The following is a 19,358-nucleotide window of genomic DNA, read 5'->3' on the forward strand; positions in this document are numbered from 1 at the left end:
AACACCACATCACAAATGAAACAAACACACAGATCACTGTGTTATATGCGAACATGCACAAAGTAGTTTTTCACAAACAAACATGCAGCAGTTATTGTCTTTCATTGCTGTAGCCTACTCTTTCTAACTACAGCGACTTTCCTTTTGACTCCAACATGGGAGCTGCGATCTGTCCGATATGTGGATGAATACCTGCCCTTGGCTACATCACTGATTAAAACAGGAACTTATACTGAACCATAAAGGAAGTTACTGGTTTTCTGTAAAGTCAAGATCTCCTTCATTCGTCCACTTTTGGTATTCAGCAGTCACCTCATATGAGAGGAGATGTGAGAATGTGAACCCACCCCCCCTACCCCCAGGAACAACCTCAGCAAAGGGACAATAAAGAAGGGTACATTTGAAGAAACCTGGTGGCCTTTCCTAACCTTTCTAAAGCAACCTGGATGTACTAGACGTCCACCAAATGGCCACTTTTCATTTCGGTCAGCCCATAATCCCAGATACTAAGTTTTTATTATCTTCAGGAAACCCACCCTTCCACAGTAGTTTTGCTCAGTGGGTGTTTCATTCCATTTTGCTCTTGCATGTGTTTGCACATACTTGTAATTTCTATTGTCCTTACCTTTATTTCTTTTGACTGTTATTGTTAGGTTGATGTTGAAAACTAATTTTAAAAATTACACACAAGGGGGAGAGAGAGAGAGAGAGAGAGAACTGGGAGACAATGGTGCATTCCTGAGGCAGTTTCCAAGGTATTAGACCTTGAAGCCAGAATCTAAGGCTACCTGACTTTTAGAAGACACCTGAATGCAGCCCTGTTTAGGGAAGATTTTAATGTCTGATGTATTATTGTATTTTTAATATTTTGTTGTAAGCCGCCCACAGTGGCTGGGGAAACTCAGCCAGATGGGCGGGGTATAAATAATAAGTTGTTGTTGTTTAGCACGGTCGCATTGGCTGCTAAATGTACCACATTACAGAACTGGACCACAACCAAATCCCCGTCAATACCTAATTAGACATGCTGGCTTTGGTGGCACTATTTGGTCCAATATTGTTAAAATGCCTTTCAGTTACTGGACACTGATAGGGACGGTATGCTCGGTCAATTCTGGCAAACCACTTGTGAACGCAATCCTTGTCCATCATTGTTTTTTAAATATAGCAGGAAGGGGGGTGGGCAGCTGGATCCAAGGGGTTGTTATGGCCTCTTTGAGAGAGTGAGTTGTTCCAGCCTCTTTAAAAGAGGCAACAAATCAATTACTCCTGTCAAAACCTAGCCTGGATCCAGAAGATGTTATGATCAGTCACTCCTGGATCTAAGTAATCTGTTTCATCAATTTAAAATCAGGCTTCAGGCCTGGGTTTTGGGTGTAAACTGCCATGGTTGCCTGGTTGGATGGCTTTTTCTATAAGATAACCAAGCAGGACCTGCATGTGCAACATTTATAGCAGAACACCTAATGTCATGCAACTCAGGCACACAATGGGTGATTGCATTCAACTGCTGACACAAAGGTTGGTGGTTCAGGCCTACCCAGAGACAACTGTGGGCAGGATTTCAGGGGGTTGGACTAGACGACCCTCGGGGTACCTTGCAACTCTACAATTCTATGATTCTCTGTCTCTTCCAGAGATTAAGGCTACAAGGAAGAATGAGAAAGTTGGGGAGAGCCACACTGATTCAAACAGCATGTCAAATATGGGATTTAATGCCCGAGATTATTTGCAGCACTCTCTGTAAATGACAATGCCCATCTGATAGAAGTGACTGGTTCCACAGGTTTCAAAGAGGTTTGCTTTTACTCATCACAGGCAATATCAGAAGGACGAGAAAACATATACACCTTTTCAAGAGATTGCCAATATTTTGACATAGCAGTTCACGAACTACAAACATAAAGGCTGACAGCTTTACCATATGTCAATCTTAAAATTCCGTGCATCACTCAAGATAATCAGAATTATCCACTCCAACCCAAGGTGTTTAAAGCTCATTTGATTTCAATGGAAGAAAACAAGCACATACTTTAACCTTAGCTGGATTTTGCTCTCAATTTATCCTCTATTCCTCATTATTAAAGGGGGAATGGAGGGGAAGGAACCTTTTATTAAGACAAGAAGGAAGCATCTTGTCTGAGAGGTGACATGATATAGAATTCCAGACACTATGCAAAGACTCTTTCACATTACAAATCTCAATCTCCGGGGATCTTGGTGCCAAGGCCTACATATTAGCAGTGTACCACTGTTTCTTTTCAACTACTACACATTAAAATAAATAAAATTACATTCAGTTACAACCCATATCCTCAACTGCAATCAGACAAAAACTATAGGGCTGATGTAAAGCTGTAATGAGTGGCATCCTGTTTAAACCGCCATTCTGCAAAGCAACTACAGAAATGGTTCTTCACAATTTGCCTTGCACAGAAATATACAAATATGCCGATTCATTAAACATTCATATCTTGTACTCTTTGTTCATAAAGTTTGTTTTAGTGAAGAATAAGCAGGACAGAAATGAGAAATAGATACTGTCCTCCCCTGCATTGCATCTGTTCTGTGGAAATTTTTTTGACAGCAATTTGTAGCTCGATACATTAATCCAACCTCTGATAAAAACCAAAGTAATCAAATATTTAAGAGAAGAGAAAGCTTTGCATTTTATTTTTTTACGTGAGCTTACATCTTATTATAATGGTGATTCTAAAAATATTTCCTTCACAAACATTTCAGTGTCTCTGTGAAATCATACAATGCTGCAGCTAAATAATTTATATTTTCTTGGAATTAAAGGAACACAACAAAAGTGAACATGAGGTCCATATTGCTTCCATTAGGAAGTACTGTAGTCTCCTGTATAAGTAAATCATTAATTTAAACACCTGTTACTGAAACATGTGTACTCACCATATTAGGTTTCAAAGGAAAAAATGGTACCCTTAGAATAGAGTCATTTCACAGCAGCTGCTGCAGACATGGTGAAAACTAACAATACAATGCAGAAGTACTACTTCATTTTAACTGCAGCACTCTGGAGCATTGGGAATCCCAATACAGATTTTATTGTTATTATCAAAGCTAGCATGCTGATGCTGTATGTGACAAATGTCTCAGCTTTCTAGTTTATGCAACTTAGCATTTCATCAACTAAACATAATACAACTGTCCTAGCAAGAAAAATAATATAACTCTTGCAGGTTGTATCTTTAGTACACAAAATAATATTTCAAAGTAAATACAATATTAAATTGAACGAGCTATGAAGAATGATCTAAAAATTCTGGTCATAATTCCATCTAAAACATTGCTAGACAAAGAAACACTAAACAAAAGAATATAATAATTACATTGTGTCAAAATCTCTCTTTTTTTAAATACTCAGCCCACTCACTTCTCTTATCCTTAATTAAGCTAGCCTTAAGTTTTGCGGGACCTGATGCAAGTGAAAGAGAGATTTCTGGTAGGTCGAGAAAGGCTATATAAAGTTATGAAGCTCCAACAGCAACTGTGTAGAAGTTGGCAGCAAAAGGAATAGAAAGGTAATGTATGCTGATTCTGATCATTTGGATGCTGTGGTCCTAAGATTATTAGATGCGACTATGGGTGAACTTGTTTAACAGAGAACTGTCTTATGGAAGGACAGGTACAAGAGATAAAAGGAAGATGAGTTGCAGTGGACTGTCTTTGGACATGTGATGTTCAGTAGAATACAGGCTACCTGATGTGTAACAGCAGAACCTAATGTAACATGCATAGACAGTTTAGTGCAGTTCTCTAAAACATTATAGATTTTAATGTCGGAGTTCTTGTGGGGGTCCTTAACTAAATCTGTTTTTAAAGTATATACATTATGTGTGTGGGGGAAGTAACACTATTATATTTTTCTTGAACATGCATATTTCAGAAGGGAATCATGTATCACTATGTTAAATTAAAAAGGTAAAGGTACCCCTGACCATTAGGTCCAGTCGCAGACAACTCTGGGGCTGCGGACTCATCTTGTTCTATACGCCGAGGGAGCCGGCGTTTGTCCGCAGACAGCTTCCAGGCCATGTGGCCAGCATGACTAAGCCACTTCTGGCGAACCAGAGCAATGCACGGAAACGCCATTTACCTTCCCACTGGAGCGGTACCTATTTATCTACATGCACTTTGACGTGCTTTCGAACTGCTAGGTGGGCAGGAGCTGGGACCGAACAACGGGAGCTCACCCCGATGAGTGGATTCGAACCACTGACCTTCTGCTCAGCAAGCCCTAGGCTCAGTGGTTTAGACCACAGCGCCACCCGCATCCTTTTTATGTTAAATTAATATATATCTAATATATATTAAAATAAAAACTGCTAAATTGTAGGTATTCCATTTTGCATATAGCTTTTTTTGTATTAGTTATATGCATGCATGTTCTCCACAACCTGAAACCATTACTTACCAGCAAAGTTCCATAGCTGCACAGAAACTCCTCAGTTACAATTTGGGGACGAAATACCTATGAGATACATAACGTTGAAAAATAATAAGTACTTGGAAGACATGGTAAATATGCTGTAGCATGCAGTAAAATTGAAAATGACATTTTTGAGTCACAGTTGATTAGTAACAGACAGATAATACAATAGTTGGAGCTTTTCAGTTTAGAAAAAAAGGTAAGTAAGGCAAGGAACATGATAAAGATATATAAAACTATGCATGTTTTAGAGAAAGTGGACAGGGAGAATTTTTCTCTCTCTCTTCTGATGCTAGAATTCAGTATCAACTGAAGCTCAACTGTGGAAGTTTCAGAATAGACAAAATGAGTTATTTCTTCACATACTGCATAGTTCTAAAGGGTTCCCTACCACAAGATATGGCAAAAGAGCAACTTAAATGGCTTTAAAATGGAATAAGGGAAATTTGTTGAGGATAAGGGTAATTTTGGCTACTTGTTAATTATGGCTATATGCATGTTCAGGATCAGAGGCAGCACATCACTAAACACTAGTTGCTACTGTATTCATGTTCGGCTTGATGGCTTCCCATAGGTACCTGGCTGGCTGCTCTTGGAAACAGGATTGTTTGATTAGATTGGTCTGATCCAATGGGGATTTTCTTATGTTTTTATGTATGACCAGTATGAATGAATCACATTAGAATGTGACAGAGATGAAAGGAGCAACTTGACGTAACAGTGTTAGGGCTTATATAAGGGCTTCAGTGTTACAATGTGAAGTTGACTCTCTCCTTCCCTATCTTCATCCAAAACAGTGGTGGAGCATATGCCCACGCTGTCCGGGGTGGGAGTGCGGGGTGAGCCCCTGAGGGATGCGGAGGGCACCCTCCAGTGTGCAACAGTTCAGGGTAGGAGAGGGGTGGGGAAGCTGCTGCCCACTCTTCCCCTGATCTCTGCAGTTGGGTCAGAAGTGAGTCAGCACCACAGCTGACGCCGCCGGACGCAAGGTGTACTGCAGCCTAGGGTGGGCAGTACCACTGCCACCGACCTGCCTGCTCTCCTGTTTATTCTGGTGTGGAGCCAGGCTGCAATGAAGGAGCCTGCTGTGGGGATGCCTATTTGCACCCCCTCTAAAAATTGTGCCTGGGGGCCACGGCACCCACCACACAATGCCTCTGATCCAAAATACTACATACCGTGAGATTTCCAATACAGTGGTACCTTGATTTACAACCATAATCCGTTCCGGAGGTCCAGTTGTAAACCAAAACAGGTTGTAACCCAAGGTGTGCTTTCGCCAATGCCCCCCCCCACCCCAAATTGGTTGTAATCCAATAAATTGGGTTGTAATCCAAAAAAAGGGACACGCACTTCCGGGTTTGACGTGGTTGTAATCCAAAATGGTTGTTATCCAAAGCAGTTGCAAACCAAGGTACCACTGTAGAGGGGTGCCAGGAGCAATGGCAGGTAGAAACATAGTGCGTTCTCTTTACTGCCCTCTGCTTTCATTTTATTAAAGCAATGTTTTAGATGAGTTCTGTGAAGTTTGAGAAGGCTGTCTCTCCCACTTTTCCACCCATCACCCTCTTTCAGAGCACTGCACCTGTCCACCTCTTGAGTCAACTGGTACTTTATACTACTCCTTGGCTCCGTCTGGAGCAGACACTTTCCCACCCAAATGTAGCACTGAAGGAGAGAGTTAAAAAGGCTTGTGTCCTGCCAGATCACTGCATGCCTTATGGGGCAAATGTCTTGCACATTTTCTCCTCCTGCCCAATACTCAGATAGCTCACTTCCACACTAACAGAAATGCAACAGGAAGAGAACCGGGGGGGGGGGGATTGGGAGCAGAATCTGCTGCTCTCTACGTCACTGTACAGACTGGTGAGACCCTGGTCTTCATGTGATCCACTCATACTTGATGTAGAACTGGAGAGGACTGGCAGCAGGGGTGCAGGTTGGAGAAACAAGCCACGAAAGCATGATATGCATCACTTTAATTAGCAGAATAAAATGAAAGTGCAAGAACTCTGTAACAAAACTCACTGGCATCAATTAATACCAATCTACAACAAGGCAACATTATGGACTATAACCAATAAAGTGGAAAACGCAAACAACCCAGAAACCAGTAACAGTCTTCATTTTCTGTTCTTTAACAAATTATACCTGGGATGTCACAAGATGAAGTACCACAGGCATCATTGGAAGGCACCCTTTCAGCTGCTTAGCTTGAATTGTTGATGGATGTTTACGTCCTGATACATTTGCTAAAGCAGAAAGAATGTCACCTACAAGCACAAATTTCATGATATTAGCAAGTCTGTAGTCCTTTGCAGTTATTGAGAATAAGCTCCACTTAACAGTTAGACTTTCTTCCGACAAAGTCTGGGCTGGTACAAACTGAACTCCTGTGGTGTCAGACACTGTGATTGCACTGTGACGCGCATCCTGCTGCCTGCCATTTGGCTATTATGAAGTAAGAGGAGCACCTTCATGTCCTATTTATAATTATATCTATTTATAATTATTATCTGCTAACTGAAAGGGAAAGCTGTAAGATATAACTCCCTTCTGCAATGGATAACATTTTTTTACAGAGTAGCATTGTTCCAGTTATGTAATACCCTCCAAATATGTTCATTAATAAATCATATCGGTGTCTGAATTTTTAATACAGTACAAGTTTATTGTAGAAGGTCCCAGCTAAAATTGAATTTTTCAGGTTTTCAGTATTTTAACATTGTATGCAATGCTCCACTACTGGTGCTCTAAATAAAGAAACAGGCTTACTTTAGCACTACCTAATTATCTTATGACCAGAAGTAGAGCCTAGCCCACTAGGGCTACTGGGGCATGGCCCTCCCAAGGAAAATGTCAAGCATCCTCCAAAATCTCAAAGCCACGTGTGTTTTTCCTGTTGCACAAACCTTTCATACTTCATACTCCGAGATGTTCTGCAAACATTTCTGTCAACCTATTGTTCTCTGACCAATCAAGTATTTACAGAACTCAGCTATACAGTGGTGCCCCGCAAGACGAATGCCTCGCAAGACGGAAAACCCGCTAGACAAAAGGGTTTTCCGTTTTTGAGTTGCTTCGCAGGACGAATTTCCCTATGGGCTTGCTTCGCAAGACGAAAATGTCTTGCGAGTCTTGAGATTTTTTCCCCCGCTTTCCCCCCCTTTTTCTAAGCCGCTAAGCCGCTAATAGCCTTTTAGCAGCTAAGCCGCTAAGCCTTTAATAGCCGCTAAACCGCTAATAGCACTAATCCGCTAATAGGGTTGCTTCGCAAGACGAAAAAATCGCTAGACAAAGACACTTGCGGAACGGATTAATTTCGTCTTGCGAGGCACCACTGTACTACTGGATTAGGATCGGCTACGGCAACGAGATCCCTCTCGTGTGTCTCTAAGCAGAAAAACCATATGACTGACTGGACTGTCTAAAATTCAGCACCACTATGAAGGCGTCAACTCCATCTGTTATGAGGTTAACCAACAACCTCAGTATTGACCTGGTGGGGCTGCCTTGAAGGGTAGTTAGAGCAGACACAGAGCTGTTTCCTAAATGGCCCATTCCTCAAAATACATTATTTGCTGCTAGCCAGAAGAAGGGCATGGTTGCTAATTTGAGCAGCTCAGTTTATAATTATATTGATTAAGAGAGTGCAAGGTGGAGTATATGTTTTTTGCTTAATCATTTGCAGTTATTTTTGTAAATGGGGGGATAACTGCTAACTAGATAAGCCCCATAACCTCCTAACACCCGTACCAGGTCTAGAGGGCACCAGACACCACTGGTGCTGTATGTGTAGCTCAGTATTAGACTCAGGCTAAAAGTTGATCAACCCCTAAGACACCAAATAGGCAAAATAGACAATGCCCTTTGGCCACACCTCTTAGAACCCAGGTGGGCAGAGTCGCTACTCAACATGCAGACAGATACCCCAACAGGTATAGGTGACTCAACCAGACTCTCACAGGTAATATTGTTTAAATTACAGAAAATAGTTTTCTTAGGTAGAATCCAATAGTTCAATCCTGGCACAGCAACACAGTGTTGGCAAAAGGTCTCAGAGCCAAATGATATTTCATTAAGTAGGTAATTTGGCCTTGCATGTCTGTTTTTCTTTTCAAAATAGCAGCTGGCAGGGCAGTTAAAAATATAAAATCACAAAAGTGCATAACACAGTTACAAACAAAGCAATACCCCACTGCTGAGGAGGGGGAGAACCATGTGTGGCACCTTGAAAAAATAAAAATGGAATAAATAAGACACCAGGATTGGGACTGCATGTCCAAGACGGCTAATTGAACCCTCATTCAAAAATCCTGATGAAAATCATTATAACACCTGTCAAGCTGACACAGGAAGGAATCTGTCATTGATGGGTGATCTATTTTTTATTTTTGCCTGGGGAATGGTATGGTGCTGACAATATTTCTGTGGGTTCTGGCTTCTGTCAAGGTGTTCCGCTGAGCCAGAAAGCGGTTAAGTCATGCTGGCCACACGACCCGGAAAGCTGTCTGTGAACAAACGCCAGCTCCCTCGGCCTGAAAGCAAGATGAGCACCGTAACCCCATAGTCACCTTTGATTGGACTTAAACGTCCAAGGGTCCTTTACCTTTTACCCCTACCATGAGAAAACAGCTATTAATTTAACAAGAAAAAGCAGACATGCAAGGGAGAACAATATATTTAACATGAAATGTAGTTGGACTCTTAGTGCTGGAACAAGGTAACCTGTAAGTTTCCAGTGACATCCATCACCGGACTCAGCATCAAACTGCAGCCACTACCTTTCCTATGCAGGAGCCACAGAACAACTCCTATGCTGTACTGGTGAAAAGACTAATGGAAAACAAGATACCTTTCTGACACCATTGCACTGATTTCTGTTGGGTCCCTGCTAAATGAGGACCTGCCTGAGAATTCTCTGAAAGTACATGCCGTGAAGCAGCAAAACTCATCGTTTGTACTGCTAAAGCTCAGACAAAAAGGAGGTTAACCAGTTTTTAATAAGCATTGTTATAGTTTACATGATTTAGGTTTGAAAAATGTACATCTGAAATGTGTTTCTACTTTTTAAAAATAAGTACTTTAATATATGTGGTTTACAGCTACATCTGCTGGAAGAGACTGAAATTTCAATATTGTTTACATGCAAATCGTCCTCGCAAATCTACAGAAAACTAGATCATCAATTGAACACTTTTTAATTTAGTTTTATTTGCCAATTTGATTATTTTGGACATTAAAGGGCCTTCTCGATAGTGATGCCCGCCCTGTGGAACACCCTCCCATCAGAAACTACTACAGTGGTGCCTCGCAAGACGAAATTAATTCATTCCGCGAGTTTTGTCGTCTTGCGATTTTTTTTGTCTTGCGAAGCACGGTGTCGGGAAAGTTTTGGAAAAGCTTCAAAAATCACCAAAGTCTTTAAAAACCTCAAAAAAGGCTACCACACCGCGTTCTATGAGTTGCTCCTCGAAGTCAAGTCGCAACTGTATTAACGGTGTTAAGAAAAAGGAAACAAACTTGCAAGATGTTTCCGTCTTACGAAGCAAGCCCATAGGGAAAATCGTCTTGCGAAGCAGCTCAAAAAACAAAAAACCCTTTCGTCTAGCGAGTTTTTTGTCTTGCGAGGCATTCGTCTTGCGAGGTACCACTGTACCTGACTTTTAGAAAACATCTGAAGGCAGCCCTGTTTAGGGAAGTTTTAAATATTTAATGTTTTAACGTGTTCTTAATATTCTATTGGAAGCCACCCAGAGCCAGATGGGCGGGGTATAAATAAATGATCATCATCATCATCATCATTATAAAGGGTTAACTAAATATTATTCACAAAACACATGTAATAGAGCCCCATTTTTTTAAAGGAAATGATGGGAGAAGCATGTTTGTGTCTTATCTTTGCCATTAAAACTGAATATAAATTAACAAAATGTTTATATCCTCACGTATACAAGATATCTTGGCACTGTAATATTGTTGTCAAGTTCTCTTAAACCTGCTGTTGCCCTATATATTCAGCAAGAATTCAAAACGCATTTCTTAATTATGACATTATGCCTCACTTAATTTCTCTAGCACTTGCTTTCTTGCATGAAATCCTTGTATATCAAGTAATGCTAAGATAATCTTGTAGCGCTCCAGCAAGTGGCAGCTTTTGGGCTCTCAAATGTCAGTGGTGCCCTGTGCAATGCTAAAATTCAGTGCCCATCGCCTTCTGTGCTCTGTTCTACATCACTGTTGTGATGCCCTTTGTGGTGCCCGGCAAAACTGCCTCTGCTCCAGCAGACTGGTGACGGTTGAGTCATGGAATAATAATTAAATAATAATAATAATGATAATAATAATAATAATAATAATAATAATAATAATAATAATTTATTTATACTCCATCCATCTGGCTGGGTTTCCCCAACCACTCTGGGTGGCTCCCAACAGAGTATTAAAAACACAGTAAGACATAAAAAAACACTAAACACGGCTGTCTTCAGATGTCTTCTAAAAGTCAGATAGTTGTTTATTTCCTTGACATCTGATGGGAGGGTGTTGCACAGGGCGGGCATCACTACCAAGAAAGCCCTCTGCCTGGTTCCTTGTAACCTCACTTCTCACAGGGAGGGATCCGTCAGAAGGCCCTTGGAGCTGGACCTCAGTGTCTGGGCTGAGCGATGGGGGTGGAGATGCTCCTTCAGGTATACTGGGCTGAGGCGCTTTAGGGCTTTAAAGGTCAACACCAACACTTTGAATTGTCATCGGAAACATACTGGGAGCCAATGTAGGTCTTTCAGGATCAGTGTTATATGGTCTTGGTGGCCACTCCCAGTCACCAGTCTAGCTGCCAAATTCTGGATTAATTGTAGTTTCCGGGCCACCTTCAAAGGAAGATGCTGGGATCATGGATGTCGAAGCTGATGTTGTAGTTCCACTCTAAATGTGGGCGTGGAGGGAGCGGCCACAGTGGTGGAAGCTCCCCAAGAAACTGTAGAGCCTACTACCCTTTCTCCACCATTTCCAATTATAATGGTGGAATGCAATCCAGCAAACTCATTCCTATTACCACAGGACCACAACTGTAGCCCTCTAATACTTCTCCCATTACAGCATGTTATCTTTCCTACTGTAACTCATGCCATTACTGCTTTTGGAATGTCAGCGTCTTGAGGCAAGAACTGTGTTTGCTTTTGTCATTAATCCTCTACAGTGCTTCACAAGAAAAGAACAAAAGGGACCTCTACCTCCTTTTATAGCGAGGCAGCAGAATTTACCTAGAATTTGTGGCAGCTCCTGCACAATGTGATAGATGAGAAGATCCAGGCATTTTGACAGGTATTCATTGCTGCTTTGCTGCTCTTTTCCTGGCATGGCCTTTCTGCTGTCTCTTTCAATGTACATCACCAATCTACACACATAGAAATTCATCTTATATAACAAAACAATGATACTTCTCTCAAAAGATCGCTACAAGAATTTCCATAAGGCAGCATACCCGCTTCTGGAGCCCTCCAGATGTTTTGGCCATGTTGGCTGAAGCTGATGGGAATTGCTACCCAAAACATCTAGAGGGCAGTGGGTTGGTGAAGGCTGTCATGAGAGTGGGTATAGGATTGCAGCATGGCATATAAGATGTTAAAATCTATTCTACATAAGTGAACCTTCATTGCATGTAATTGTATCAACTTGTTTTCACATTTTAGACTGAAGAGGAATAAAAGTCCTTCTTTAACAAGTTAATTTATAATTTCTTCATTCCACAGAAAGTAATACTAAATCTTACAGGCTTTAATTGGCTGAGTAATCCCTTAGCATCTAAAAAAAACCTCCACTGTGATTGCTATTCATTCAAGAAGAGAATCACTTCAATAGACCCTTAGGCAATGGTGAAACAGAATGCATAGCAAAGAGAATATATACAGTGGTACCTCGGGTTACATACGCTTCAGCTTACATATGCTTCAGGTTACAAACTCCGCTAACCCAGAAATAGTACCTCGGGTTAAGAACTTTGCTTCAGGATGAGAACAGAAATCGCACGGCGGTGGCACGGCAGCAGCAGGAAGCCCCATTAGCTAAAGTGGTGCTTCAGGTTAAGAACAGTTTCAGGTTAAGAACGGACCTCCGGAACGAATTAAGTACTTAACCCAAGGTACCACTGTATTTTAAATTTTACTATGTTTTTTTGAATGTTTCACGTTTGAAAATGCTTTGGCTATACGTATGATGACTCGCACATCTAAAAAGCCAACAGTAGCTCAAAAGAAGTAAGCAAGTCTGATAATAGCACCAAACCTTAGTTTGGTGTTATATCTGAACCAACTTTAATACAGATGCAGCGATCTAAAACTGATTGCACAGTCTTTGAAACAATTTACTGATTTTAACATTTTAAACAACTTCTTCTAGACTTTATTTCTAATGAAGTTTAAGCACTGCAAGTAGGAACAAAGCAAAAAGTCCATCGAGCTAATTATCATCAGTCAGTGAGAAGTTATGGTATAAGCAAAAGCAGGATGGAGAGAAATTAGAAGCTAGTAACCAGCTAGGGCAAGGCAAGTATATAGTAAGAAAAGGACAAAGAAAAGAAGCAACAGAAAGTATGTTCAAAGTGGCTTGCATGGCGGGGTGGAGCTGCAACAATAGCCCCCAGAGAGCAGCACTGCTGCCACTGGCGGAAGAAGAGCGGGCGGGGGGAGCGCACCACCCCTGGCCCCGCAATCCCGGTGGGGTGCCATTGCGCCACACCCCGGGATGTGCACCACGCCCCCAGGTCGCGCACCACCCCCACCTGCTCTCCACCCCCAGTGCCAGAGCATGAAGCTCCGCCATTGACTGCTGCCACTTACTAGCAAGGGAAGAGGCAAGGCAGTGATGAGGTTAGGTTGTATGGGCACAACTGCACCAAATTGGGTCTGCTGTTGCTGCCTCACAAACCTAACACCATTGCTACCTTGTCCCTACCAGTAAGCAGCAGTGACGGTGCTGCCGGGAGATTCAATATTGCAGCTCCCCCTGCCCAGACCAACAAGCTGCCAGTAACTGTATTAAGTTTTCCATTGTCAAATATCAGGTAGTGAGATTCAAAATGAGCTTCCGATTTTCTTGGGCCATGCAAGAGCCGTATCAACACTTCACAGCTCAATTTCTGACTTGCTCAGAGTAGCTTGGCAGTCTTTCCCATGTCTATAAAGGTTTCTCCTTTGTTCTGATCAATCAGAGGATGCTCACTCGGTACTAGTGATATCATAGTTCTGCCTTGTAATCCACCAGATAAGCAACCATGCCGCCAGCATTGGAAGGTAACAAGTTTGTTGATAGAAACGTGATACAAATCCCAGAGTAAAATTTTAACTGCATACACCTTTTGGTCCAATAATAGCTTAGAGCATCACTTTACCTCGCTTGGCAGCTCAGAAGAAGCATCTCTTTATTATTAATCAAAACTTGTAACAAGACTAGAAAAGCCTTTGCTCGAATGGAGGCAGAAGGACTTTCAAACATTCGAATAACTGTAGTCACAAGGTCCTGGTTGGAAAGTTGGGGGTGGGGGGAGAGAAACACAGTTTCAATGAGAAGAATACATATAACTTGACTCTTCCCCTCTCCCTATCATTTTAAATTAAAATAGTGCATTACTAATGGTATTTTTTCACAAGTCAAAACTACAGAAGGAAATTGTGAGATAAAAGTTCTGCTATTTGTTAGCCAGTATCAGTTTACCATCCTTCATGGTATCTGCAGATGCCTGTCCTGCCGTGGTCCACCTTATAGACATCACCAGTTTTAGTCCGCACAACCCACAGGTAGGAGGCTATGATTTCCCTTCAAATTGTTTTCCACACTTCTTTTTGTGACATCACAAACTGTAATGCAAACACTTTCCATGAAGTTGTGTCTTTCATGGAAACTGCATACACAATCTTCTGAAAACTAACAGATAACATCAAATTCCTCTTCTACTAAACGCAATGTAGTGAATAGACACAAGGGTGAACACAGCAAATGAATGCACAAATTAAAAGGTGCAATTCCAGTGTTAAAATTAAGGGCAGTTTAGCAGACCAAGTTGGCAACTCTTTAGTTTATAAAACTGAAGATATTGATTTTTTGCAAATGTGTTACAAGATTAAAAAAAAAAACTTTATTGGCAGTGTTCTCTCAGACTATAAAGGGATGAATTCCTTTTTTTGAGATAAATTTCTGTTTTGTAAATTGTATTTTTTAAAATTCACATCCCCAAAGATCCCGTAAGCAGACAATAGTGATAAAGCAAAGAAAATCCTTAGCAATCCCATGTGACTTTGGATTGTTAGGCGGGAGGTATGCCTTTATACAGAAATATGAAAAGATATACAGTCACTGTGTAGCATACTATGTAGGCTGGCAGGTAAATTAAACAGCAGGCTACAGACTTGTCATTATCTTTAATGCAACACAGAGGTCATTGGAACTCTCAAACTATAACATACAGAAGCAATACAGGAGGAAAAGGGGCTGGTAATTATATCAATAAATCTGTTGTTTAAAAAATATAATTGGGTGGTATTTTAATACGTTCTACAAATGACTTTTTACAGTCTGAACTATAGGTAGCAATTCCAAAGCACAGGAAGAGACTTGGTCTCTTGCCTCCAATTCGTAATACACTAAACTAGATGTTCTATAATGACTCTGAAGGGATTTATTTAATTAAATTTCTAAAATTATAGCCTCCCATGGAAGCGGGGGAAGGGACAGGCAAAAGCTGACTTTTTATTTTCCTTCTGTCCACATCAGCACACAGATCCCTCTCCCCACTGATGATTCAAGAATTGGGAGATCCTGATGAATGGCCTGGGGGGCTGAGGGTTTTTTTCAGGGACTGTCTGGACGAGGAAGAGTGGTGGCAGCCAGTAGTCCAGGAGGTACGTGAGGTGGAAGGGGACTTTGAACCAGGTTCAGACTGGTGGGACAGGGAGGAATCATCAATAGAGAGTGAAAGTGAAGGGGAGAGGCTTGAGGTAGTCACAGGTGCTGATAAAGAAGGAGCAGGGGCTGGGTCTCCTGCTTTGCAACACAGTCCTGATTCAGGAAAGAAGGGTCAAGAAAGGGCGAGAACAATTAAGAAAAGCTGAGACACAGTGAAAAAATGCAAGGAGGGAGGTATAAATAAGGGAGGGAGAGGACAGAACTTTAGCTTCTGCAACTGACATGCTTATCTGATGGATGTGCTGTGTGCTGACTGTGTGATTACTGAGCAATAAAGTTAATTACTGCAAGCACTGTGCCTGGTTCTGCTTACAGTGTCAGACAACAGATGGAGGGGCTTTTCTGGCAGCCTGACAGGTTCACTGTGAAAAACTGGGTAGAAGGACCTTCAAAGGTAAGAACGTGGCATGTCTGTGCCATACAGTTTCTGCATGTGCCTCACCACAAACATGGTCAGAGAAAGTAATGTGTGGGATGTATGGAATCAGACAGACCAAGCATAGAAACAGGAAGCCTGAGTGAATCATGCCCTACTTCCTGTCACCTGACTAGCTGAAGACCCAACAACTGTGTCCAAACAAACCTCAAAGTATATTTTATGATCTGCATATTAACAATGTATACAAAGTAGAAAGAAAATTATGGCCATTATTCAGATTTCCTGCCCCCCACCAAACTACAAAGTGGTAGATTTCAAATAAATATATACTAATTATGCCAAGGATATACAGTGGTCTTCTGCATTGGAAACTTCTATTATCTCAGTATGCAATTACCCTGAAATCTCTTGTATTCCATTACTCCTGAGATCTTTATAATAGTGAGATTTTTAAATGCTATAAATAAGAGTGTAAGTATAGTTTCCCTAAACTTTTTAAATTCTCCCCAAACCACCCACTTTAGGCCAAAGTTTTTGTATGAAGAGTAAACTATTTTTTATTATTGAAGAACTATAATAAAGTCCCAAAATAAATATTTTCTAAAATAAAAAAACAAAGCTACTCAAAAACAAAAACAAAAACCATTTACCAACATCTAATCAAATAATTACAGAGATTACAACCATTTTCATGGATTGATAACTGTGGGGGTTTTTGTATGGTTAAGAAGAAGAGTCCAGTTTACTAAAAAGTTTTTTCTGCGTATTTCACTTACAAATTGGCCTAAGGATAGCATAATCGCAGTACAACTTTAGTTGCAATTGTTGCACTCTTTTTTTTCTTTTGGATGCCTGGGAAGGCATACTACAGCTCATTGAATTTATTGAATTTCAGCAGCAATTCAAGTATAGATTAGTTCTACCTCTTGGGACTTGGAAAAGAAATCATGTCAACTTCTCTGCTTCATTATTTTATATTCACCTTATTTCAGTTATTATTCCTTCTATTAGTGAAGTTCAGGGTGTATGTTGATATTTATGTAGGTAGAACATTAGCACCCAGGCTTGGGGAAAGTATGTTATTTAAGAAAGGAAAGGAAAGGAAAGGAAAGGAGAATATGAGGTCCCAACAGCAAAACTGGAAAAAATAAGTCTGCATATGCAGGTATTTATTTGTGCAGAAAGGTGAAGGGGTAAGCAGTGCGGAAGAAAGCCCAACAATGTCCTCTGGAGCTCAGGACATGGCCAACTGTACCCTCCTCCTAGCAAACCCTTCCAAACTGATTTGGAGAATCCATAAGCCATCAATCCTCCAGGAAGAGCTGCTGAAAATCTTATGAATAGCAGCAAAAGGCACTTTCTTCTGGAGGCAAAAGCAGTGAAGAGGCTGATGCCAAGAAGCAAAAGGGGGGGTGGGGTGACAGGATTGGAGCCAAAATGGGAGCTTAGAGAGAGAGGATGCTACATGTTAGAGGCAACCACAAGGTATGCATGCAGACGTATGCAAGTCCTAAAAATTTAGCCCCTCAAAGGGAGAAAACCGCTCCCAAAAGTTAAGTGGGGAGTGAGCAAACTTTAGAAAAGCCTAGGAAGTTCTTTTAACGTCTCAATCATAAAAATGGTCTAAGAATAGCAAAGTGAGTGCTGCTGGAGCCTCACAAGTGGAAAATACATATGGCTGGAACTTGTTTCTCTTTCTAGGCAGGCATGCAGACCAACACAGCGGTGCACAGCAATATCACACAAGCAACATTTCAATAACTTTAGTAAGGCGACAATGGCAGCTAACATGCAGTCCTTCCAACCTGGCAATACTAGTTAAGGTTTCACTAGGCTTCCCTGGACTTCTCTAGAGAAGGAGGAAATCCCTGTCAATTTCACCAGTGCTTTCTTTTTTACGTTACTGAAAATTCCTTCTACACTGGAGCAGAACTACACAAACACAACACAACACAACTACATGAACCGTGATACCAGTGCAAAGTGTGTGGAGGGGAAATCATACAGCTCAATGGCTAAGATAGACCTCCCTGAATCAATCTGGTTTTTTAACCAGCCACAGCAACTTTCCTCTGATGAGAACACCTTTCTTGTTGCTCTCCAATAAGGGGTTTCTGAAACCACATACCTGCCTGTCTGCTTATGAGACTGACTACAAGGTAGACTGTGGATACTGAGCACAGTTCCTTAGCTGTGGTAGCCCCTCTTCATATCTAATAATATCAGATGCAGGGCAGGAAAACTTCTTTTGTTTTTATTCTCTCTCATAATTTATTTGCTTCCATAGAGAAACATTCCCAAGGGTGGTGAAAAACAGCAATATACCCCACGTATCACTAGGCATCTAGGGCAGGGAGGAGGCAAGCAAAACACACCTCTCTTACTTTTTTTTGACCCCTGCTGTTTATGTTTGCAGTGCCACTATTTTATGGTTTTTTTGTTTTTCTTGTATGATAATTTTTTGAAGATCACTTTAATGGAAAGGTCACTTATGCCTGTTTATTTAAAACTAAAATATGAACTGGCTACTGTAAAATTTATAGACGGTTTATAGAGATGTCTTTAAAATCTAGTACAGCACACAGTAACAGTCAATAAAAAAAGTTTATCAAAAATATTTGTAACACAAGAAAATGTTTAAAACAAACCTTTTCCTGAACCAGCCTTTGCAAATGGATTCCACATGACAACATAGCAGAGAACATAGTCATCATGTGCTGTTGAACTTTGTATATTCCAGTTGCAAGTGAATGTATCACTGCTGGTAATCCCACCTTTTCAATCACACTCTGGAAAACACTAGGTGAGTGGCGAGTAATTTTGCATAACGCCTGTATGAAACAAAAAACTCTGTTGAATGTTTTTAGTTTAATAAATGTAAATGCATACTTTGTAGCAATATTTTTTCTTATAGGCTAATTTATAGTCTTAAGAACCCTCAAAGCAGCTCTGAGGTTTCAGTAGTGAAACAACCCTGTTTCCTAACTTGGCATTTGCTTTCTTCAAAAATCTATGTTTAATTTTAACATGTTAAACAGTGTATTGAAATACAAAACAAATCATTGTTTAACTTGTCGGTTTGCATTTCTTAGTACAGAAAGTATTGATCTGATGTGTAGAGATCTTTCCAATTCTAATTCATTCAAGAGGTTTCTGGAAGTTTCTGGAAGCTTCTCTGCATGAAAGAAGCTTCATGACTGTTTGGGTTATACCTTCAGAGAAGCTGAGTGTACAGATGGCTTGATCTGTTTCTCTTACCTCTTCCAATTCAAGTCATGCTGACTATAAATATAGGCCAGAAGGAGGCTGGGTTTTACTTTCTCTTTCTATCTCTCTTCCTTCTGGTGTGGTGTTCTGTACATAGTATGCTTAGTGCTAAGGTCTAGACATTCTAAGTTACTGTAAGTGCTGCAACTGGAGTTTTATGGACTGTGCCAATCCTGAATGTATTGGATTTGTGACCATTGTGCTCATTTGCCTTCAGTAGCAGGTAAAGCTCTACTGGATGAAGTACAATTGCCTCTGGTCTGTTTTTTTGGGGGAACTCTGCTATCTGTTTTA

General features: G+C 40.8%; 1 protein-coding gene across 5 annotated transcripts in view; it reads right to left on the bottom strand.

The window, feature by feature from the left end:
• Window positions 1–19,358, bottom strand: part of ULK4 (unc-51 like kinase 4) — a 164,345-nt gene that overhangs the window by 103,648 nt on the left and 41,339 nt on the right. For all 5 annotated transcript variants that reach the window (XM_080975742.1, XM_080975744.1, XM_080975741.1 and 2 more), the window contains exons 21-25: window positions 18,446–18,628; window positions 13,848–13,975; window positions 11,722–11,855; window positions 6,608–6,729; window positions 4,442–4,498 (exon numbers count right to left, since the gene is read on the bottom strand). In XM_080975742.1, the coding sequence (XP_080831868.1) occupies window positions 4,442–4,498; window positions 6,608–6,729; window positions 11,722–11,855; window positions 13,848–13,975; window positions 18,446–18,628 (624 nt within the window). The remainder of the gene's footprint in view (window positions 1–4,441; window positions 4,499–6,607; window positions 6,730–11,721; window positions 11,856–13,847; window positions 13,976–18,445; window positions 18,629–19,358) is intronic.

Source organism: Podarcis pityusensis (genome assembly GCF_964106645.2).
Source record: "Podarcis pityusensis genome assembly, chromosome: 12".
NCBI classification, from domain to species: domain Eukaryota; kingdom Metazoa; phylum Chordata; class Lepidosauria; order Squamata; family Lacertidae; genus Podarcis; species Podarcis pityusensis.